Source organism: Rhinatrema bivittatum, chromosome 4 (assembly GCF_901001135.1).
Source record: "Rhinatrema bivittatum chromosome 4, aRhiBiv1.1, whole genome shotgun sequence".
NCBI classification, from domain to species: Eukaryota; Metazoa; Chordata; class Amphibia; order Gymnophiona; family Rhinatrematidae; genus Rhinatrema; species Rhinatrema bivittatum.
The window spans coordinates 89,202,101-89,227,602 of NC_042618.1; the positions used below are offsets into that span (position 1 = coordinate 89,202,101).

A 25,502-nucleotide genomic window follows, 5' to 3' on the forward strand; every position below is an offset into this window, starting at 1 on the left:
TTACAGTCAAGAGTGGCAATCACTGCTTGTGTCAGAGTCCCTACTGCTGTGTCGTCCTTCGAGTGCAGGCTACAGGACTCTCTCCCATGAGTCTATAGTTGTAGATACATTGACGATATCTGATGACCTGCAAGTTTTAGCCCATAGCCCTTGGGTTAACAAACAGGAGAAGAATGAGAGAACTGACTGGAATTATGAACTCTAAAGAGGTCAATTGGTTTAGAGGCTGTACATTTACTTTTTATGCTTCGACTTATGTTGAGTTTTTCTGTTTTCTCCCTCTGGAATTTTTGAACCTTTTAATAAATTTTGTTGTGCTTTGGAACCACCATTAGGTATAGACCTGTTTTGGTTTCCTGATTAGCGCGAGTCTCTCTTGGGCTTCCCAGCAATGTTGTCTAGGGTTCCTAACATCTCTAGTATCATCCAAAAATCATTCTATTATCTTCTGTATATCCATCTGCTTCATCCGCTTTGAGTCTCACAATTTGAAACTGCTCATGTTTTTATTTCCAGAATTGACTATTGCAATTCCCTGCTCTTGGGTCTCCCTCTTTTTCAGCTCAAACAACTTTACAAAACATGGTTCCCAAAATTATTTATGGCTTGAAAAAAGTCAGACCATGTTACTCCAAGGTTAGTCTTGTCACTTACCAAATTAAATTCAAAATCCTCTGACTTAACTTTCAGTGCTCTTCATACAGGTTTTCCCTTTGTGTCTTTCAAAATTATTTATTCCCTACAACTCATCCCGCACTTTGCAGTTTTCCCAAAGGGGTCACCTTCACCTGCATCCTCTCTCAGTCATATCAGACTGGTGGCAGACAGAGACTGTCCATTTTCCTACTAGGCACCTCTCCTCTGAAATGCCTTAGTACTTGATATCTGGGCAGAGCTCAACTATATGTTTTCAACATTCTATTCCCTTATCTAGCAGTAGCAGTGTGAGACAGCAATTTTTAACCCATCAACTGAGCAGTTTTAAGAGCTGGAAGTCACAAATGTCTCACAAGTCATTTTTCTCTACAAGGTGTTGTAAGAGGAGTATTTCAAACTGTCAGCTGCTGAAATCCTAAAATAGTAAGAGGGATCTAATTTCAACTGGAAGAAAAAACTTCCTAAATAGAGAACACATTTTAAAAATAACACTTTTTAAAAATAATTTTAAAAAGTTGATCGGTAAATTTAAGATGTTTTAAAATGTCAGTTTAATTCAGATTAGACTAGTATTTGTTACTTTCTCTTATTTTTTGTCAGATACATCCCCAGCTGTAAACATTTGACAATCCTATCAATTTAGAACATTTTAAGAACATTCGTGCCATGCTGGGTCAGAGCAATGGTCCATCAAACCCAGTAGCCTGTTTTCAAAGTATCCAATCTGAATCATGTGAAATTATCTGGCAGATCCTGATGAGGCGATCTATTCCCTATTGCTTGCTACCAGAGTAAGAGGTGGTGATCTTCATAGCTGCCTGCTCAATAATTGTTAATGAACCTGTCTTCCGGAAACTTATCAAAAAAAAAAAAATATATATATATATATATATAAAAATATATATATATTTTTTTTTTTATTCAGCTGTAATACTGGCCTTCACAACATCTTCTAGCAACAAATTGTACAACTTAATTGTGTGCTGACTGAAAAAAAAAATAAATACTTTCTTAATTTTGTTTTTAAAACCCATCGTGGGAAAGCTACAACAAGAAAAACAATTTGTGGATCAGAGAGGAACAGCACACTTACAGCAAATTGCATATAATGCATAATTTTAAGAACAAAAAGGTTAAAAAAAAAGTTTGGAGGGTTTATTTCCAACTTAATGATGCATCTAAATATTTAAAAAAGCATTTACATGAATTTGATTTTAAAACTTAAGTCTACAAAGTGAGGTCACCTTTTAGTTAGGAAAAGTGACACAACCATACTAAACCATTTTCTCTTTCACCTTTAATTCTCACAACACAAGAAACTCAAACACCCAGTGCCCCTGTGAGGCATGGAAGCCTGAAGGGGCTGCTGCCAGGACCAGGGGTCCCAGTCACTGTCCAGCTGCAGCACAAGCAGCTCGCTACAGCCTTTGCCTTTAGAAATGCCTGTAAAGACCCCGGCTTCCCCCTTTTCCATCAGTGAGACGGGGATGGGAGGTGGGAGAGGAGCGGAAAAAAGAAAGCCACAAGCGGGCAGTCTGCAGATCCTTCCCTTGCTGGGCCAACAGCGACAGACAGCTCCCTGCAGCCAAGAGGCTGAACTCTTCTCTCCCAAGCAACTTCAAGCGTTGCTTTCGCCAGGCACTTAGCCACATCCTACCCCTTCCTGCTTCAGCTGCGCCAGTAACCAATTACGTCTTCAAAACAAAGACGCTTTTTCCTCTAGTGCATCCTGCACAAAAGTGCTTTAGCTTTCAGTCGTCCCTGCAACGTTTGCGAATCACCTTTTAAGAAAAGGTCTCGACACTTTTTGCTCGCCGCCCAACGGCCGACATGCAGCAGGAAGGCTGCACGATGAGCGGTGCTGGGGGACTGGAGCAGAACTCCCACCGGGCAGCTATGATCACCCTGGAAGATCTGGAAAATATGACCGAGCACCAGGCCTCCGATTCGGCTTATAACAGCCACGGCAGGCTGCAAGAGGAGCCGGAACCGATGGAGAACGAAGAGCAGGAACGACTGCTCGAGTACTGGCAGCGCGTGGGTAGGGGGCACCAAGTCGATGTGCCCAGGGGTAAGATTCAGCAGCGCACACTACAAATATTGTCAAAGTATTATGCCAGTAGAGCTTTGTTTAAAAAAAAAAAAAAAAAAGCCAAGCCATATCTCATTAGAAAGCCACACGAAGCATTTTTTAGTTGTTTGCTGCAAGCATCTCAAAGGCACATTAAGGATCAAGAATACTCTGACACAGAGGAAATGACAGCATCAGGCTTTTTTTGTTTTCAGGACAGTAGGAAAGCTATTAATGCAAGGACCTGTTCAGTTAGAAATCTGTATTACCAGTTTATACTAGGGGATTAAACTCCTGCTTAACCTCTATAGTCTAATATAAATTAACAAATCTGACTCTCAAAGAATCATAAATATGGCGTTAACTATACATGCAGTATCACTACAGCAGAATGTATACCCGCAGTACGTGAAACTGTCTGGCAATGGCAAATGCTCATTTTATAGCAGCATGGTCCAACCAACTTCGACAACTATAGTCAAATTTTTTAAGCCAAAATATATACGGTATTGTTAGCAAATTAATAGAAAGCGGGGGAAGGCAAAGAGTAAAACACTTATCAAGAGAAGTCTGTAATGCCATCAGAGGCAAGGGGAAAGTAAGAATTTGGATAAAAACTGATTAGGGAAAAAATGTTTATTCGAACACAAACATTTTCTATTCCATTTTGCTGTGCAGTATATTTTCATCTCAAATCTAAAAAAAAAAAAAAATAAAATACTGAAAATAACTACCGGTAGCTTAAAAAAAAAAAAAAAAAAAGACTTCCAAACATGGCTAACTCCAGATTAGGGGGGGGGGGGGGGGGGGAGGAGGAAAACCTTTAGTAAACTTTTCTCTATAGATTTGGGCTGCTTTATGAATGTGTGAAATCTGGCTGCCCTCTTCCCCATTCTGAACGTATCAGAGCTGCAGCAGGAGTCTCAGCTCTCTGATAAGTTCCAGGAGATACTGAGAAGCAGAGGGGAAGATGAGGGACGTTCCCTTCAAGAGCCCAAGCAATCCTGCACTCTGGAGAAAAGAATTTAATTTAAAAGTTATTGGTGACGTTTTAAGATTTATAGTCCTATATTCTAGTGCTGTCCACCATCAGAAAGGTAAATGTATTTTGTGTAATTGTATTTATGTAATGTCAAATTTAACTTTTTAGTTATTTTGTTGATATACTGCAATTCTGTATTTAACAAATAAAAATAAACAGAAATGTAACGAACTCAGATCACCCATATTGAATTGCTTCTGTGATATGTTATTTCAAACTAATCACCTAATAGGCTAGACTGAAATATTCCCTGGTATTTTATATACAGTGTCACATACAAAAGGTAATGAAGTTACTCAGTTCTTATTTTCCTCCTTTTGAGGATTATACAACATTGCATTTTAGCAATGTATAGCCACAGGGAAGATCTTAACTCATCCAATTTAAGAGTTGGGAAGGCAAAAGCTTCAAGTCAGTCCTGAACGTCTTGAGACAGCAAACAGTTTAAAGGAACACTTTCTTCTTATTTTGTCCACTTATACCAAAAATGTTTTGTTCCTGCCCAGAAATGGTTGTACACCTCATTGACTTAAGGAAAAAATGTACTGTTTAGAGCAGCAATTTTTGTACATAAAACTAAATCCATCCAAAGACGTTATCCTCTCTCAATGCCTTTCACTAAGATTTTGAGAAAATATGAACCTGTACTTGTACTTCTGTTGTGTCCCAGCTCCGTGCTTATGCTGAATGTGCACATTAGAGCAGTTGTGCTTAAAATTATGAGCTTTGAAAGACAAGATTATAAAAGTTTATTTAATCTTATCTGCCTTGTGAGCTTATGCTGGGGAAGGGGACTTTGCAGATAGAACCACCTTTTGGATTCACAAGAACATATTTTGCTAATTTTTTGTATGATGTGCAATTTATGATAGCAAGTAACATTACTTTGCACATTTGTATAGTGCAATTCTACCTAGTTTCTCTTTCACTGGCTCATAATTACAGGAATCACAGTATTTGTAACTACCTTTAAGTTTCTTCTATGTTCTGTTAGTCCTCAGAGTTGACCCATGATGTTGAAAGAGTACTCCTCAGGAACTTATCCTGTGTGAACTCTGTACTTAGATTAGGAAACATGACTTAAGAATTCAGAGCTCAATCCTGCTCCCCAATGGAGTTCGCCATATACCTTGCAGTCCATGGTCACAGTGATGTTTAGGGATAGTTCTGTTTCTCTCTCTACAGTTCTTTATGCCAAAGGCAAACAATTATTTAATTATTTAAAGCATCTTAAACAGAAACCCTTGAACCTACCTGCCATACACTTAGGACGAGGAAATACCTTAAGTATTTTCTTTACTAATTTAAGGTTTGATACATGCTAAGAAAATTCATTTCCTCTCCAATAGCATTCAAATTCCCATGGGTAGCCAACTCCGGTTCTCAAGAGTCACAAACAAGTCTGGTTTTCAGGATATTCACAATGAATATGCATGAGAGATACAGCTGCATACAAATTTATCTCATGCATACTCATTATGGTTATCCTGAAAACCAAGCCTATTTATGTTTTTTGAGGAACAGATGGCCATCCCTACCTTACACAGTTTAACAGCTGCATGCATATACAGTACCTTTAGGGGCAATTTTAATAAACCCTAACTAGCTCCCAAAAGTAATTTTAGAATTCAGTAAAATGAAGGCTGTTATGTTCCTCCCTCTAGTTATAAATCAGAAATAACAAGCCTAATAGGCAGCCACAGCTTTCTCCTAGGAGAAGGTGAAATCAGATGGAGCCCAGCTCAGAAAACTTTTGACTTGTTCAGCAGGGGTTGGAGTGCGATAAGCATGAGGTTCGATCCACTTATATTTTGAGACAGTGGAAAGCATGATTACAGTGGGCATCGGTGCTTGGTGTGTGGCTTAGCTACGTGCCTCTGACCTCTGCCCGGAGGTGCAAGAGCATATAGCAGTCTTGCCCTGTACAGGGGAGAATCTCTTCGGGGATAAGATTAAGGAGGCAGTGGCACAGCTGAAGGATCATGAGACCCTCCAGCATCTTTCAGCCAGCACCTCGGACCAACCGTCCTCTGGCAAGAAGTCATCATGGCAGAGGCCCAGGCACCCTTTTCACTGCCCGAGGAAGTACTATCCTCCAGCAAGTAGGATAAGGTCTCAGCAACCTGGCCCCAGGGCTCGCCCTAGACAGCCACGTGCCCTGAGGACTCAGCCAGCACCCCAGCAGAGCCCTGCCACAGGGTTTTGACTGGCAGTGAGGAAATGTAAGCTAGCCACCTGTGCCCTCGTCGTAGGACCCTCCAGTTGGAGGTTGGCTGCAATTCTTGGCACACTGTTGGCTGACCATCACCTCTGACTGGCAGATCCTGTCCATTATTTGTCGGGGATACAAGTTGAATTTCCAAGAGGTCCCCCCAGACTCTCCCCCATGCCCCTTCTTGGGGGTTTTTGGCAGATCAGGAAATACTGTTGACAAAGCTCGCCGCCCTCAAACGGCGAGGGCAGTCAAGCCTGTTCCACCAAGTCAGCGGGGAAGCGTCTTCTACTCCAGATATTTCCTAATTCCAAAGACAACAGGGGGCCTTTATCCAATTCTGGACTTAAGGGCCTTTAACAAATTCCACAAACTAGAAAGGTTCAAGTTGGTCTCGTTGGGTGCTCCGATTCCTCTCCTGTGGAGGGGGGACTGGCTTTGCTCCCTCGATCTAAAAGATGCCTAAACCCACATCGAAGTTTCCAAGTCCACCAGAAATACTTCAGGTTTGTGGAAGGTGAGAACCACTTTCAGTACCTGGTGCTGCCCTTTCGACTGCATTCTGCACCCCGCGTCTTCACAAAGTGCCTGGCGGGAGTGGGGGCCTACCTGAGGCGAGTAAGTGCAGGCTTTTCCCTACCTGAATGACTGGCTCATCAAGAGCGCCACCCAACAGGGAGCACTACAGTCCCTATACTCCACCATTCAGGTCTTGGAGACCTTAGGCTTTTTGGTCAACTACCCAAAGTCACAGCTGGTCCAGTCACTGCAGCTGGACTTCATTGGTGCCAGATTAGACACTGCTCAGACTCAAGCATTCTTGCCCCAGGATTGGGCAATCACCTTGGTATCCCTAGCAGGAGCGATCTCTCAAAGTCACCAGGTTTCCGCGCACCGCATGCTGCAGCTGTTGGGACACATGGCTGCGACTGTCCATTTCACACCCTTCGCTCATCTGCACATGTGCAGGGCTCAGTGGATCCTGCGGTCCTAGTGGCGTCAGGCCACCCAGGACCTTCAGGTGCGCATTAGAGTTAGTCCACCTCTCTGGGACTCCTTGTCGTAGTGGAAGACCTTATCCAACTTGGAGATAGGGGTACCTTTCAGGTTTCTCCTGCTCAGGTTGTGCTTACCACAAATGCTTCCCGTCTGGGCTGCAATGCGATAGCAGTGAGGTCACTGCACGAGTTGTTGGGTTTTTATGGTTGGGATGTGGCCTAGAGAGGTCCGCTGTTGGGTGGGGGAGGGGAGGCCGGAGGTGATGGTAGTTATCAGCCTGGCCACCTTTGGGGCATGGTGGTGGTCTAACAATAGCTGGCAATGAATGTTGGGGGGTGAGGGGGATATTTAAATTGTGTTAGTTTTGGCTCGGGTTTGTTATCGTTCAACAAACTGCGGCCTTTGCTTAAACACATTTTCTGTGTGTTGTGCATTTTGTTAAGAGAGCAAGGGTGAAGTGCCACGAGAGTCCCGCTTGCCCACATTAATAAGTCACTATTAACTGATAAATGCTGAGCAGGGCTCCAAGTAGACCTGAAAAGGCTATTTGTTGGTGCAAGTAAAACAGGCTGGGAATGTAGGGAACTGGCTGACACCAATTCTGTCAAAATCGGAAGCCTCTGCATTTTACCTCACAAGAACAAAATCATAGATAGAGAACCTACTCCCAGTGAAAGCCACCAAAAGAAAAACAAAGCTGAGGTTAGGTTTGATGTGAAATCTTATATCTACACATTGACTAGATAACTATGTTCCTTCAGGCATAAGCATTATTTGGAAGGTGTCTGATCTCAACACTGCTGTTTCCACCAAAGCAACAGATGAAAAAAATGTCACTCCTGTTCAGAACAACCGGGTTTATTGGCAGAAGACAAATATAGAGATTCAATGAGAAACATATTGAATGTGATTAAAGTATGATTTTTTTCTTTGTTTATTATAAGAAGTTCGGCCAGAACTAAAAGCAGCCTACTTCCTGAGATGAGCACATGCATAGATCACTCACACTCGAGTCCTCAAAATTTGATGCTGCTAGGACACCAACATTATCAGGGACACATACACAGCAATATTACAAGTTTTCTTTCCCTATATAAAAAGTAGACTAAAAAGCAAAAGTAAATCTTAAGGAATGCAGAACCAAATTGAGTTCATATAATCTGACAGGAGCATGTGCTACTACAATTAAAATGACTATTCTCCACACAGATATGGCAGAGCCAATACAGCAGCTTACCAGAAACAATCACCCTCAGGAACGGGAGAGGGTGCCATTCAAGCTACTGAGTCGCAAAGAGAAGGTAACTAGAGAACCATTCTGCTAAAATACATTATTTTATTCAGAAATGTAAGCTAAGAAAATACACTTTGTCTATGGGTGTAAAAAAAGACTGGAAATGAAAACACCATAGCTCTGTCAAAAAAAATTTTGAAAAAATATGAATACGTCTAACAAAAACTTTGTTCCTTAATTTTTAGCAATGAGATTTAGAAATAAATATGAAATGCCTGATGCTAGATATGACTCACCAAGAATGAATAAAACATTAAAAAGCCTTACAGATATGTGTCCCCATTAAAGTTTAAGGCAAATATTAACATGAAGGGAAATATTCTAACAACTAAATATACCAATATATGTAAAGAGAACATATGCATACAATTATCGATTTTTAATATATAAAAAAGTTAATTTCGCAAAAAATGGTAGAACCTCATTACATTTATACATAGTGTACTGTGTGCAAAATACTACATATTAATCTAATGTTCACTCACCAGATCAATATGCATTTTAAAAATATACAAAACCTACTTAATCTAATGATCACATAACTACTCACAAACCCTGACATACATTCACCAAAATCCCTCATGTACATTCACATACTCTTTCAAAAAAGACCATACATCTATTCATGTTTAAAAAGTGCTCAATACCTCCCTATTTGTATATTTTTTTTAAATAGTATACTGAAATACAGCTAAAACTTGCATATACTATTCTTTTTCTATGTCAATCTCCTATGACAGCTCACTAGTCCAATTTATCATGTAACTCCACCGATGTAAATTCCAACACCTCTTGTAATTCACTCCTCTGATTCTTCATCCATACTCCTCTTCACAAACCCCAACAAAGAATTCTATTTCACCTTTCAGAAAGGGCTTCTTTAAGGGGACTGATATTCTCTCCTTCACCATCGCCAAGAACATAACTAAATACGCAAACAAATAGCATAGCTCTGCATGCTTCCATCGGACTCCTAATGCTTAGGCTTCTTCTGGCATCTCTGAAAGGATGAAGCAAATGAATTTGGAGATTGTGGTATGAATTTGCACCTGAGCATGATGTGCACATTTGAGGAAGCCCAAGCATTAGGAATCAGATGGAAACATGCAGAACACTAGCTCCCATCATTGAAACACAAAATCTTAACTATGAAAAGGCAACACTGCAGATATTACACCAGGTCCTAAAAACCAATACACCTCCTATTAGGAAATCAGAAAAAGCCAGTCTGCTATAGATCCTAAAACAGAAACTTCACATTAGCAGGATACTTCATCTCAGTTACACATGCAGACCACAACCCCTCACCAAGTACAAAATAAAGAAGCCATACAGTATAAACAAACACCACAAGCTTCACTATATGCAGTGCAGCAATGGAAAAACAGAAATGCCATTCCTCCAAATACTAAAATCAAAGAAATATGAAACAATCATAATAAAATAGTAAAACCATACTAATAAAAAGAAAAAAAGTATTTCAAAACCAGCTAATGAATAGTGCAACAACCAATAATTAAAATCTAATTTATTTATTTATTTAACGTTTCTTTTATACCGATGACCGTTCGCACATCGCATCGGTTTACAGTGAACACAAAACCATTGGGCGGGACCCTTACATAAAACAGATAATATACTGAACTAGGAAACATATGATTGAAATTAGGGGGGAGCCCTTACATCAAAACTATTTACATCAAAACTATATACAGAATTAGTGCACAGTACCTAAACGACAAGCATAGAGGTGGTCATATCAGGAAATCCGAGTAAGGGTAAGGGTCGGAGGGGGAGTTATGTAATAGGGGGTGTGATGGAGTAAGCTTGTTGGAAGAGCCAGGTTTTAAGTTTCTTTTTGAAAGCGGGAGTATAGGTCTCAGTGCGAATATCATGGGGCATAGAGTTCCATATCGTGGGGCCGGCCAGAGAAAAGGCTCTGTTAATAGTGGAGGAAAGCTTAAAGGATTTAATAGATTGGGCTTGGAGTGTTCCTTGGAGTGCTGGGCGTGTAGGTCTCTTGGAGGTACGGGGTACGAGGGGGGGGTTGAGCCAGTTGAGGTTGGAGTTTAATAGACTTTTGTGTATGATTGAGAGAGTTTTATAAAGAATTCATGACTGTATAGGGAGCCAGTGTAGTTCCATAAGTGCGGGGGTGATGTGATCTCTTTTCTTTGTGTTTGACAGGATGCGAGCGGCAGCATTTTGTAGAAGTTGGAGTGGTCTAGTGTGAATTGCGGGAATGCCAAGTAAGAGCGCATTACAGTAGTCAATCTTTGAAAGGATAATAGCTTGAAGGACTGTACGGAAATCATTGAAATGTAGCAAGGGTCTGAGCTTCTTTATTGTTTGCAGTTTAAAGTAGCAGTCCTTTATAATGGATTTGATGAATGGTTTGAAAGAGAGGTGATTATCAATAATAACTCCTAGGTTGCGAGTGTGAGGTGGGAAGTTAGTAGCAGAGTAGGCAGGGGGGATGACCGGGAGTGGCTGCTTATTCGATATGACTAAAAGCTCAGTTTTGTTGGAGTTAAGCGCTAGGTGCATGTCCTTTAGGAGCTGGTTGATAGAGGAAAGACAGGATTCCCAGCTGTGTAGAGCCGTTTGGATGGTGTCCGAGAAGGGGAAAATGATTTGTACATCATCAGCATAAATAAAATGCTTGATGTGTAGATTAGTGAGAAGCGTAGTAAGGGGGAGCATGTAAATGTTAAATAAGGTAGATGAGAGTGAGGAACCTTGGGGAACACCTTGGGGGAGACTGATGGGGTCAGATTCATTATTGTTCATAGTGACAAATAGTGACAAATATGAATAAAATATTTCCAAATAGCAGACATGAAATAGTACCCAATAATTAAACCTAGTCCGAATAAAAAAAAAATCCATACCTGGGAACTTTTGATTTCCAGTCATCCTGGGATTTCTGTGGATTAGTGGGAAAGAAGATATGGTAGCAGGAAAGGGGAACTTTCTTTTCCCTCTCACACATTTATTCATTCGTACACAGATGTTCTCACAGAAATACAGGTTCTCACTCTCCACAATGCTCTCACTTGTTCATACATATACACACAAATGCTTTCACATACACTATTCAAATGCATAATCACTCGCACACCGTCAGGCTGTCAGCAGATAGCTCAGCAGTCAGCTGTAGCCTCATATTTTCTACTGCCGCTGTTTAGCATAGTCTTTCAGTCACCAGCAGGGCCTTTCCTACTTTGCTGCTGGGCAGGTCCTTCATTGTTTATCTGCTACTGGATAGCTGAGCTCCACCAGAGGCCTGCAGATCATTTGTTGCTTTTTGGCCACTAGCAGGTTGGGCTCTGTTGGCAGCACATGAGGCCTCTGCTTGTTATTCGGCTGCCACTGGGCCTTTTCTTTACCGCCGGTCAGGTTGGGCTCTACCAGAGGTCCGCCGGGCCTTTGCTTATCCTTCGGCTACTGGCAGGTTGAGTTCCACCAGCAGCTGCTGAGCCGCCTCTTTTCTTCACTGCCAGGCAGACTGGGTTCCACCGGCAGCCAGTGTTCCCTCTAAGGATTGGGTTGCTGTCTCCAAAAATGTTTTGTTTCATTACCTTGGGAGCACTACTTTCTTTGATGCCAAATGTCTATCAATTTGATGCTCATAGCAACCCAATCCTTGAGAGAACATTGGAGTAGCATGCACACAAATTCTTACATACACACACTTGCATATTCACTCTCATACATATACACACTCCCTCTCATGCCTATCACGTACATGCACACTCACTTAGTACTCCTCCTCTTCCACAACATTCACACACCTCAGTAACTGCAAACCCTTCACTGTCAAACACTGAGAAGTAACTCAAATTCCTGTAAAAAAAACAAAAAAAAACCAAAAACCACACACTTAGAATCTTGCCATACCATACCAGCACTATCTCGGGACTTAAACAGCAGCAGCCTTATCTGTGACATGGCAACAAACCAAATATTGTACCATGCCCTAGATCACCAATACACCCAGCTACTACTCCAAGGGCCCACAGAAAAACTACATGCCAGTAGACATACTTCACACCTCAGTCTCACATGCAGAACACAGGCAGATCTTACCAATACAGACTATGGGCTACGAAACAAACCGGCAAATAAAAATAAAATGGAAAGCCCAAGAAACCAGACTCTTAACAATGGAATACTGAAGAAAGAATACACAAATATGTAATGCACATTCCCAAAGTTAACATATGCCAATCACTAAATTCAAATTTATTTTTTTTTTACCTTTGTCTGATCTTATTTCTCTAATCAGTTGGTCTCAGGCTTTTTTTTTTCCCCCATGTTCCCTCTCTCTGTCTTTTCCCAATTCCTTTTACAGGATTTTTTTTTTTCCTGTTTCTTCTCTCTCTACCTGTCTTCTTCTCTTCCTCCCTCAAACACAGACGCTCATTCTCACACGCTGTCTCATACTCTCTCATGTTGTGGTTTACACATGGCTCTCACTTTCACAAGCTCTCTCTCATATATATATACACACACCGGTTGTTTCACATGTTCTCACTTACATGCTGTCTCGCACAAACATACATACTGTCTATCACACACAACACCCCATCCCCACCCCCAAGCAAGCTCCTATTCACTCACACTGCTCCCCCCACCCCCAGGCACGCTTCTCTTTATCTTCACACCCACACACAGACCCCCAGGCAAGCACCCATTCATTCTCTCACACATACACAGATAGAGACCCCACCCCCAGGCAGGCACCCAGTCATCTCACACATACAGACCCCCCCTAGGCAAGTACACATTCTCACACACATACAGACCCACCAGTCAGGCACCCAGTCATCTGCTTTCACACACACACTCACAAGCTCCCATTCATAGACATACACATGCTTAAAGGCCCCCCTCTTTCTTTTGCCGGGAGCCTCTCCGACTGCGCTGCATGGCTGTTGGGGAGCAGCCAAATCGCTGCTACTGGCACTGAAGCTGTTCTACCACCTTCTCTGTGAAGACCCCACGATATTAAAAATTTGCGGGGCTAGCACTTCATGCATGCTGATCTCGTGCATCATGAGATCAGCATAGAGAAAGTGCTATTCTTGTGAGTTTTTAATACCGCAGGGCACCAGGAGATTTGGGAGTCTATTTCGGGCCATGGTGGGATGAGCTCCACCATGGCCTTGCCAATCTTCCTGGGAGGGGGGGGGGTGTAGAAAAGTTTTGTGCGCAGTCATGCTCTCACGCAGCTTAGAGGGAACATTGCTGGCAGCTCACAGGTCCTTTGTTGTTTTGGCTGCAGGGTCAGGCAACCTCTAGAGGAGTTGGGGGGGGCAGGTTTTTTGCCACCTCCAAATTTTGTCGCCTTACCCTGCCTCATTACAGAACCCATCCCAGGCTTTCCAGAAGGGAGATCACTCTGTTGGTTGCCCGATGGCTCTCCTCTCGTGATTTCGCCCTGATTAGCCAATCGTCTAGGTAGAGATGGACAAGGATTCCTTCCCGTCTGAGCGCCGCTGCTACCACTATGATCACCTTGGTGAAGGTCCGCGGCGCCGTGGCTAACCCGAAGGGCAAAGCCCGGAATTGGAAGTGCCGTCCCAGAACCTTGAAGCGTAGGTAGCGCTGATGATCACGATGGATTGGGATATGCAGGTAGGCTTCCGACAAGTCTAAGGCCGTGAGGAATTCCCCTGGCTGTACTGCAGTCTTGACGGAGCGCAGAGTTTCCATGCGAAACCTCGGGACCTTTAAGTATCGGTTGACTGACTTGAGGTCCAAGACGGGTCGGAAAGTGCCCTCTTTCTTGGGTACCATGAAATAAATGGAATAATACCCAGAATCCATGTCCCATGCAGGTACTGGGATTATGGCTTTCAAGGATATGAGCCTCGCCAGGGTAGCTTCCAATGCCGCCCTCTTGAGGGGTGGACAAGGAGATTCCACAAACTTGTCCGGAGGGATGTGATGGAAGTCCAGAAAACACCCCTCTCGGATGATGGCGAGGACATAAGAAACATAAGAACATAAGAAATTGCCATGCTGGGACAGACCAAGGGTCCATCAAACCCAGCATCCTGTTTCCAACAGAGGCCAAAAACCAGGCCACAAGAACCTGGCAATTACCCAAACACTAAGAAGAACCCATGCTACTGATGTAATTAATAGCAGTGGCTATTCCCTAAGTATAATTGATTAATAGCCATTAATGGACTTCTCCTCCAAGAACTTATCCAAACCTTTTTTGAACCCAGCTACACTAACTGCATTAACTACCTTCTCTGGCAACAAATTCCAGAGCTTTATTGTGCGTTGAGTGAAAAAGAATTTTCTCCGATTAGTCTTAAATGTGTTACTTGCTAACTTCATGGAATGCCCCTTAGTCCTTCTATTATTCGAAAGTATAAATAACCGAGTCACATCTACTCGTTCAAGACCTCTCATGATCTTAAAGACCTCTATCATATCCCCCCTCAGCCGTCTCTTCTCCAAGCTGAACAGCCCTAACCTCTTCAGCCTTTCCTCATAGGGGAGCTGTTCCATCCCCTTTATCATTTTGGTTGCCCTTCTCTGTACCTTCTCCATCGCAACTATAACTTTTTTGAGATGTGGCGACCAAAATTGTACACAGTATTCAAGGTGGGGTCTCACCATGGAGCGATACAGAGGCATTATGACATTTTCCATTCTATTAACCATTCCCTTCCTAATAATTCCTAACATTCTATTTGCTTTTTTGACTGCTGCAGCACACTGAGCCGACGATTTTAAAGTATTATCCACTATGATGCCTAGATCTTTTTCCTGGGTGGTAGCTCCTAATATGGAACCTAACATTGTGTAACTACAGCAAGGGTTATTTTTCCCTATGTGCAACACCTTGCACTTGTCCACATTAAATTTCATCTGCCATTTGGATGCCCAATGTTCCAGTCTTGCAAGGTCCTCCTGTAATGTATCACAGTCTGCCTGTGATTTAACTACTCTGAATAATTTTGTATCATCCGCAAATTTGATAACCTCACTCATCGTATTCCTTTCCAGATCATTTATATATATATTGAAAAGCACCGGTCCCAATACAGATCCCTGAGGTACTCCACTGTTTACCCTTTTCCACTGAGAATATTGACCATTTAATCCTACTCTGTTTCCTGTCTCTTAACCAGTTTGTAATCCATGAAAGGACATCGCCTATCCCATGACTTTTTAGTTTTCGTAGAAGCCTCTCATGAGGGACTTTGTCAAACGCCTTCTGAAAATCCAAATACACTACATCTACCGGTTCACCTTTATCCACGTTTATTAACCCCTTCAAAAAAATGAAGCAGATTTGTTAGGCAAGACTTCCCTTGGGTAAATCCATGTTGACTATGTCCCATTAAATCATGTCTTTCTATATGCTCTACAATTTTGATCTTGAGAATAGTTTCCACTATTTTTCCCGGCACTGAAGTCAGGCTCACTGGTCTATAATTACCTGGATCGCCCCTGGAGCCTTTTTTAAATATTGGGGTTACATTGGCCACCCTCCAGTCTTCAGGTACAATGGATGATTTTAATGATAGGTTACAAATTTTAACTAATAGATCAGAAATTTCATTTTTGAGTTCCTTCAGAACCCTAGGATGCATACCATCCGGTCCAGGTGATTTGCTACTCTTTAGTTTGTCAATCTGGCCTACTACATCTTTCAGGTTCACAGTGATTTCGTTCAGTTCGTCTGAGTCATCACCCCTGAAAACCATCTCCGGAACTGGTATCTCCCCAACATCCTCATTAGTAAATACGGAGGCAAAGAATTCATTTAGTCTTTCTGCAATGGCCTTATCTTCCACTGGTCCGACGAAATCTCGACCCATCTGGGGTAGAAGAGGGTTAACCCGCCCCCTATGGCTTCGTCCCCCGGATGGATCGGCTGGTTCTCATTGTGATGTGCGGCCGGGACCTGAACCCGAGCCGGCTCCCCTCTTGTGCTGCTTGGTCCGAAAGGTCTGGTTCCTGGCCTGAGGACGAGGTGCCTGGTAGCGACTCCTATAGGGAGTGAAGCGTTGGGAGCTTCTACCTCTGGAGGGCCTCGGAAAGGTGCGCTGGTTCCTCTTGGACCTGTCTTCCGGCAGTCGAGGTACTGGAGAGGCGCCCCATGTGCTGGCCAGTTTATCTAGGTCGCTGCCGAACAGGAGAGAGCCCTTGAATGGCATTCTAGTGAGACGTGTCTTAGAAGGAGCATCTGCTGACCAATTCCGTATCCAGAGCTGCCTCCTGGCTGCTACTGAGGATGAGACCCCCTTGGCTGTTGTACGGACTAGGTCGGAGGCGGCATCCGTAAGGAACGAGAGAGCTGACTCCATGTCCGCTACCGGAGCATTGTTCCTGACCTGTGACAAACAGGAAGCGTCACCACTGTGCAGCAGGTTGCGATCCGCAGAGACAGAGCTGCCACCTCAAAGGTTTGTTTCAGGATGGCGTCCAGGCGTCGGTCATGAGCCTCCTTGAGGGCCGCCCCCCCCCCCCCTCCACTGGAATGGTAGTGCGCTTGACCACAGCGCTAACTATGGCGTCCACCTTGGGGCATGCCAGCATATCCTTGATTGCCGGGTCCAGGGGATACATGCCAGACAGAGCCCGACCCCCTTTGAATGAGGCCTCCGGCGCATTCCACTCCAAATCGATCAGCTGTTGCGCCGCTTGCAGGAAGGGGAAATGGCGGGCCGTCGGACGAAGACCCTCCAGCAGGGGGTTCTGAGTGGATGCCTCCATGGTACTGGGGCCTGGAATAGCCAACTCCGTCAGGCACTGAGAAATCAGGTCGGAGAGATCTTCCTTGGGAAAAAACCGCCTCATAGTTCGATATGGCTCTATCCCCGAGGGAAGTTCCCCCTCCTCGGGGAGTCCGGACTCATCCTCCGAGACATCAGGATCCGCATGAGCCGGACTGGCCGGAGGCAGGTGCCTGCGGTAAGGACGAGAGGGTCTGGGGGCAGGGGCAGCCGGGGCAGCAGGACCTGGACGGGAAGCCGACTGCATCTGTACAAAGGCGTGGATCCCCTTAAATAAGTCCACCCAGGAAATGGAAGCGGTCTCTAGCCGTCGGGGTGCCAGGTCCCCCGGGGTTCCTGGCTGTTCGAGACGGCCCGCTAGGTCCGGGGTGGCCCCTGGGGAACTGTCGGTAAACCTCGGTTGAGACTGGTCCTGGCCCGAGGCTCCCACGGCCTCCTCACATTGGGCACAAAGGGAGTCTGGCTCCTCGCTCTGTGTGGCTCTAAGCTGGCATGCTGAGCACAGGCCAAGAGCTTTCACGCCGGAATCAGGAGGTGCCGCCTCTGGAGACGCCGGAGGGTTTAAGTGTTCCATCATGTCTTGCGAATGCAGGGCGCCGGCGCTTATGCGATATGCTGCCAATAATATGTGCTCAGCAATATGCACTCAATAATAATATGCGCTCAATAATATACAATATGCGTTCAATAACATGCGCCCAATAAGAGGCGCTCAATAATATACGCTGAAGAATATGCGCTTAACAATAGCTCAATAGCGTACGCTTAGCAATGCTGCGTTGTGCGCCTATCAACAGGCGCCTATCCGTGTGCGCTCAATACCTGAACAAGGCAGACAAAATGGCCACCTCCACGGCGTGCCACATGCAGGCAACGCCGCCGATCCTCGTACTTCGGAGACCAAAAAGTAAGATGTACGCCTTACCTGATCTTCGGCGCTTCCCGGCTGTAACCCGGGCGGTCTCCGGCTGCGGTGGGAGAGGGGAAATACCTTCACTGCTGCGCTTGAGGAAGTGCACCCGCTGCCTCTAAGCCGCCGAACTCATCTCGCTCTGGGCTAAGTCCTCGCCGGGACCGAGGTGCCTCTCAGCCACGCTCGAGCCCTTCTCGCTCGGGGGCTAGATCCCTGCCGCGGTTTTGCCAGGTGGACGGTAGTATACTCCTATCACTATTCTCTTCCACAACACAAGGGATTTCTACCCATAAAGATTTGATTGTGCACGATCTTTATCCTGTTGGACTCTATGCCAACCTGGACATAAAGCGCCACCCCTCACCAAGATGCTCCTCTCTATCATTGCAATATCAATTGTATCCCTGTATAGCACTAACCCATTGGTTATCTTCTTTCCACCATGTCTCTGAGATGCCAAGTCTATGTCATCATTCACTGCTACACTAATTCTCCCATCTTACTTCTTAAACCTCTGGCATTAGCATTGAAAAATTGCTTTGAAATGTTTGTGTTTGTATGTACATTCTGCTTTTCAGTTGACAGGGATAAATTAGACTACTTTCTTAATATTGGAACTTCTCTGTTGGGATGCCTTAACTCTAATGCTTTATTGGTATCCTTTGAGGATACCTCCCTCTGAACCATGTGCTCTGAGCGACTGTCAGCTTTCCCCTTTGCTCTAGTTTAAAAGCTGTTCTGTCTCCTTTTAAAAGGTTCGTGCCAGCAGCCTGGTTCCACCCTGGTTAAGGTGGAGACCATCCCTTTGGAAAAGTTTCCCCCTTCCCTAAAAAGATCCCCAGCTCCTTACAAAACTGAATTCCTCTTCCTTGCACCATAGTCTCATCCACGCATTGAGACTCCGGAGCTCTGCCTGCCTCTGGTGACCTGCGCGTGGAACAGGGAGCATTTCAGAGAATGCTACCCTGGAGGTTCTGGATTTCAACTTTCTGCCTAAATTTGGCTTCCAGAACCTCCCCTCCCACATTTTCCTATGTCATTGGGGCCCACATGAACCACAACAGCTGGCTCCTCCCCAGCACTGTCTAAAATCCTATCTAGGTGATGCGTGAGGTTTGCCACCTTCGCACCAGGAAGGCATGTTATCAGGCAGCCCTCATGCCCACCAGCCACCCAGCTGTCTACCTTCCTAATAATCTAATCACCAACTATGACGGCCGACCTAAGCCTTCCCTCCTGGGCAGCAACCCTCTGACATTCATCCCACTCCATGGAAGGTCAAGGGACGTGGGCAGATTGAGCAGCCTCTGTTGGCTAGGCCCCGCTCTGAGGCTTATTGGCTGCACGCCATGTGGTGGGCCTCAACAGCATTTTGTGCACTCCTCTTTAGGCTGCCCTCTACAACAGTGGTTCTCAACCGATGTGTCATGACACACCAGTGTGTTGCCAAGAGCACGCAGGTGTGTCGCCACACTTCCCAGTCGTCCGCTGACCCAGCTGCTCCCTGGTCCTCCTCCACCCGGACTTAAAATACTGTCAGCCCATGCGGAACGCGGCAGAACAGCTTGGGTCAGCGGCACCGGCATGGTCTCTTCTTCCCGCCCCCCCCCCCCCCAGGAAGAGGAAGTTGTGAGCAGCGGGTGCGTGCGCGGGAAGAAGAGACCATGCTAGTGTGGTCAGTGTCTGCCTGAAGAACAGAGGAGAGGCGCAGCCTGAGGAATGAGCAGCGCAGCTCGAAAAAAAATGAAGAAGAATGTCAACCTCCGCGACCGATGGGACTCCCTTCTCCACGAGGGCTGAAAATGAAGAATATTAGGGTTGGGAGGAGGCTGCTGCTGCCGCTAGTTCCGGGAAGGGAGGGAGGGAGGGAGAGAGAGAATGAGCAAGCATGTGTGTTTGAGAGCCTGTGTGTGAGAGATAGCATGTATGTGAATGATTGAGAGCCTGCCTGTGAGCAAGAGAGCATGAATATAAACCTGCATGTGTAAGTTTATGATTGAAAACCTGTTTGTGTGAAAGAGTATGTGTGTATGATTAAGATCCTTTGTGTGTGAGAGAGATCATATGTATGTATGATTAAGAGCCTGTGTGTATAAGTAAGATTAAGCATGTGTGTGTGTGTGATTGAGAGCTGGTTTAGGTGAGGGAGCATGTGAGTATGTGATTGAGAGCCTGTATGTAAATGAGAAAGAGAGCATGTTTATAAGCATGTGAATGAGAGTCTGTGTGTGAGAGAAAAAAAGACAGCATGTATGTGTGTGATTGAAAGCCTGTGTGTGTAAGCGTGAAAAGATAGATAGTATGTGTGTAAATGTGTAATTAAGAGCCTATATAAGTGAGAGAAAAAGCATGTGTATATGTGAGTTACTGATAGCATGTGTTTATAGGTGTGTAATTGAGAGCTAGTGTGAGAGAGCACTGGTATGTGACCCCTCCTCCTGCTGTTTCAAAACAATCTCAGGAGACCTGGATATCAAACATTACCAGGTATTCAGAGCAAAAAAAATTTCTAGATACCAATAAAATATATTTCAAAATTGCAGACACAAAGACCCAGTCTGTGTCTGCAATTTTGAAATATTTTATTGGTATCTAGAAATTTTTTTAATATGAGTTTTTAATTATTGGATATTCCACTCATCAGCTGTTTCAAAATAATCTGTTCTTTTTGTTAGTATGGTTTTACTGCTACTGATTTTATATTTCTTGATTTGTTTTATAAGGATGGGTGATGTTTCTTTTTTCCTTTATTACACTGCATACAGAGACTCTGGCTTGTTGCAGTTTCCAATGCTTCCAATGCTTCTAGTTATGTGTTTTGGTCTCTTTATTCTTTGTTAGGTGAGGGTCAGCACATGTGATTTAGGTGAGGTTTTCTGCTGGCGTGTAGTTTCTGTGTAGGGCTCTATAGCAGCCTGACTTGGTCCGTTTTCTTAATAGGAGCTGTATTGGTGTCTTAAGGCCTGGTGTAATATTTTCAGTATTGCCTTTTCTTAGGTAAGATGGTTACTGTTTAAGTGCTGGAAATTGGTGCTGTTTTGGTGTGGGATGTTTACTATTTATTAGGGATGTGAATCGTTTTAGGACGATTAAAATTATCGTCCGATAATTTTAATATCGTCTTAAACCGTTATGGAACACAATACAATAGAGATTCTAACGATTTATCGTTATAAATCGTTAGAATCGTGAGCCGGCACACTAAAACCCCCTAAAACCCACCCCCGACCCTTTAAATTAAATCCCCCACCCTCCCGAACCCCCCCCAAATGAGTTAAATAACCTGCGGGTCCAGCGGCGGTCCGGAACGGCAGCGGTCCGGAACGGGCTCCTGCTCCTGAATCTTGTTGTCTTCAGCCGGCGCCATTTTCCAAAATGGCGCCGAAAAATGGCGGCGGCCATAGACGAACACGATTGGACGGCAGGAGGTCCTTCCGGACCCCCGCTGGACTTTTGGCAAGTCTCGTGGGGGTCAGGAGGCCCCCCACAAGCTGGCCAAAAGTTCCTGGAGGTCCAGCGGGGGTCAGGGAGCGATTTCCCGCCGCGAATCGTTTTCGTACGGAAAATGGCGCCGGCAGGAGATCGACTGCAGGAGGTCGTTCAGCGAGGCGCCGGAACCCTCGCTGAACGACCTCCTGCAGTCGATCTCCTGCCAGCGCCATTTTCCGTACGAAAACGATTCGCGGCGGGAAATCGCTCCCTGACCCCCGCTGGACCTCCAGGAACTTTTGGCCAGCTTGTGGGGGGCCTCCTGACCCCCACGAGACTTGCCAAAAGTCCAGCGGGGGTCCGGAAGGACCTCCTGCCGTCCAATCGTGTTCGTCTATGGCCGCCGCCATTTTTCGGCGCCATTTTGGAAAATGGCGCCGGCTGAAGACAACAAGATTCAGGAGCAGGAGCCCGTTCCGGACCGCTGCCGTTCCGGACCGCCGCTGGACCCGCAGGTTATTTAACTCATTTGGGGGGGGTTCGGGAGGGTGGGGGATTTAATTTAAAGGGTCGGGGGTGGGTTTTAGGGGGTTTTAATGTGCCGATTTTGCGATTTTTAGATTTTTCACGATTTTTCACGATATTTTACCCCCCCAAACGGCAACAATACGATTCCCTCCCCCTCCCAGCCGAAATCGATCGTTAAGACGATCGAGGACACGATTCACATCCCTACTATTTATGCAATTTCTGTTCAGACAGAATACGTATCTTTCCCTTGTGTCATTCTTAATAAAAATAATTACCGGACCTTTACTTTTTATTTCCGCTGTGGATTGTAATGAGCAGTGTGTCACACGTGAGCGTGGCCTGTCATGTGTGTCACGATGGGAAAAAGGTTGAGAACTACTGCTCTACAAGACTGTCTGTTTGGTGTGTGCATCTAGCTATGCATCCAAGTTGTGCATCCAATTTTTGGATACTTAGGTAGGCCTAGTAGTCTGTGCGTCCAAGTTAAGCGGCAGGGGTGAGAAGCCTTGGGGTTGGACGCCTAGAATTTTTCAGACATCCTAAAAAAGAAAAAGGCAGGTAGACACGTGCCTCTGGCCACCGCTCAGTGTGCTGCTGGTCTAATGGCGCTTATATCTAAGAAACCTAAGTGCCTTTCTCTTTGCACTGCCTGTCATATTCAGACACTGCAACTAGGAATGCCCACTGATATGTGCCAGTGCTATTTGGAGGCTCAGGGAGAATTATCTTCCTCTGATTTCACTATGTCTGGTTCTTCCCAGCCAGATGTAGGTCTTGGTAAAGACGTTTCAGGTGGGGCACCTGATTTTGCAACTCCCCTAACTGGTTCTTCAGGAGGGGAAGGCAGCTCAGTGAGTATGCCTCAGGTACCTCCTGGTCTGGATACTTCTACATTTTCATGGTAGAATTTTTCCAGGGATTGCACCTGAAGAAAAAGATTGCAGTCCTCAGCCCCATCCAATGCTACCAGGGCAGAGTCGCAGGTACAAATCTTGCCATGACCTATTAAGTGCCAGAGTACTCCTACAGTGGCAGCGGGACTGCCAGATAGAGATCTGGATGGTATGGATGATAATGCCGATCCTGAATATCTTGAAGATGGTGAAATTCCTCCACAATTAGAACCTTATAGGACTATGTTGAGGTTCTTCCATAGAGATGAACTGCCAGCCCCAATTTCCCAGACCTTGAAATGCTGGGAGTACCTGGGGTAGATTCCGTATCTGAGCCAAAGAAAAATCCCATTTTGATTTCTCTGCGTAAAGCCTCTTGTTTTTTTCCCCTGTGATGGAGGCCATTCAAGGCCTTGAGTGGGGTGCCCCAGAGATTAAATTTTAAAGGAGGCCACATTTTGGAAGGCCTGTACCCTCTGGATCTAGTGGTGCGAGAGAGAGTGTTTATGTTTTCTGAAGGTGGATGCGCTTGTATGTGCAGTTCCAAGTGGATGACTATCCTTGTAGAGAGAAGAGCAGCCTTGAAGGATATACACGATAGAAGGATTGAAGCTATCCCTTAAGCAGCCATTTGAAGCAGAGGCAATGACTTTGCAAATAGCTTCTTGATTCCCCAGGTGGCTCACTTGTTTACTTCTCTCTGGGGTGAATTCCAGGGCAGTTATGGAGCCAACAGCCACCTTTCTTGGCAGATGCAGGCTGCACTTTGGTCTGCACTCAGCCAGAGGGTTGGCTTCGGTAATAGTGGCCAAGCATCAGTTATGGCTGAGGAGTTTGTCGGCTGATGCATCCTCCAAGGCTAACCACACAAAATTGCCCTTTAAAGGCTCGCTCTTGTTTGGAGCGAGTTGGAGAAACTGGCCAGTAAGTTGGGCAAATCACCATTTCCTTCATTACTGGAGGATAAGAAGCAGACGACATGCTCTTTTAGCATGAGAGGTTGTGCTAAGGGATCCAAGCATTTTCGATCCTATAGAGGAGAGACTTTTCAGATGACTCTGCCTTTTGGTAGGTCTCAGTCCTTTCATCCCAGACAGCCCAGAAAAGGTGCGGGCTTGGGAAGTGGATTCTCCCAGTGAAGTTTTGCTATCCCAGCCCCGGGAACAGGAGATAGAGGGACAACTCTCTCTCTTCTATTAGAGGTGGATCGAGATCACATCATATCAATGGGTCCTGGAGGTGATACAAGGATATGCGCTGGAGCTTTGCAATTTCGGGATGTGTTCATGGTCTCTCCTTGCCACTCCCCACAGAATAAGCAGGCAGTGGAGGACACATTGGCAAGGTTCCTCAGTCTGAAGGCTGTGATTCCGGTGCCCATGTCAAGAAAATACAGGGCAATATTCAATTTATTTCATTATACCCAAGAAAGAGGGATATCCTTTCATCCCATCCTGGATCTCAAAGGTGTCAACTGTCATCTGCAGGTGACACTTTCGTATGGAGACCTTGGGCTGGGTGATAATGGCCATGCATTCGGGGCAATTTCTGACCTCTTTAGACCTGTCCAAACCATATCTTCACATTTCCATTTGACTAGAGTATCAATGCTTTCTGTGGTTCGCAGTTCTGAGACACCATTATCAGTTTCAGGCACTGCCTTTTGGTCTGGCCACCAGTCCCAGGACCTTTTCCAAGGGAATGGTGGTAGTTGTGGCAGAATTGAGAAAGGATGGGATCCCAGTACACCCGTATCTGGATGACTGGCTGATTCGAGCCAAGCCACTGGAAGAGGGTCGCCTGGTGACTCAGATGATCTCCCTGTTATAGGAGCTCGACTGGATGGTGAACCTGGCCAAGAGCAGTCTTCAGCCTGCTCAGTTGTTGGAATAGCTTGGAGTTCGGTTTGACACGAAGCAGGACAAGCTTTTCCTGCCTAAAGCTCGTATTCAGAAGTTGATGGCACAACTACATTTACTGATGAACACTCTGGGCCTGACTTGTATGGTCCTACCTGCAGGTACTTTAATGGCCGCAACCCAGGAAGTGGTACCATGGGCAAGCGTGCATATGCTTCCTCTTCAGAACTTCCTGTTGTCTCCGTGGAACCCACAGTCTCTGGATTATTCAGTTCAGCTCCACTTGCCGATGGAGGTCTCCTCCCTACTGCAATGATAGCTACAGCTGGATCATCTAAGGAAGAGAATTTCCCTAGCACCACCAAACTGGCTAGTACTGACGGCAGATGCAAGTCTCCATGATTGGGGAGCTCACTGACGGGAACTGACAGCACAAGGGCACCGGGGGTGCAAAAGTATCTCGCTGGAACATCAAATAGTTTGGAAGCCAGGGCATTCCCGCTTGCAGTTTAGCGACAGGCTGTGGGGTCAAGCGGTCAGAATAATGTCAGACAACGCAATGACTGTGGCTTACATAAATCGGCAGGGTGGAACCAAAATCCAACAAGTGTCGCAGGAAATAGCTCAGCTTACGGAATGGGCCGAACTATATCTCCAGATCTCAGCCTCTCATATAACAGAAAAAACAATGTAAGGGCAGACTCTCAGCCAGGAAGTCTGAACCAAGGAGAATGGGCGCTATCAAACGAGGCATTCCAGCTGATTCTGGATCACTGGGATCTCCTGTTTCTAGACTTGCTGGCAACTTTTCATAATGCGAAAGTTAGGCAATTCTTC

General features: G+C 45.2%; 2 protein-coding genes across 6 annotated transcripts in view; one reads left to right on the top strand and one right to left on the bottom strand.

The window, feature by feature from the left end:
- The window catches only part of FANCM (FA complementation group M), a 293,517-nt gene that overhangs the window by 226,879 nt on the left and 41,136 nt on the right, over window positions 1–25,502 (bottom strand). The window lies entirely within an intron of this gene.
- The window catches only part of LOC115089972 (heme-binding protein 1-like), a 37,782-nt gene continuing 14,339 nt past the window's right edge, over window positions 2,060–25,502 (top strand). Inside the window, exons 1-2 of one of the 2 annotated variants that reach the window (XM_029598467.1) lie at window positions 2,060–2,728; window positions 8,191–8,282. In XM_029598467.1, the coding sequence (XP_029454327.1) occupies window positions 2,488–2,728; window positions 8,191–8,282 (333 nt within the window). In that variant the 5' untranslated portion in view covers window positions 2,060–2,487. Of the gene's footprint in view, window positions 2,729–3,535; window positions 3,826–8,190; window positions 8,283–25,502 lie in introns of those variants that run through there. The other variant, XM_029598468.1, reaches the window with a different exon arrangement.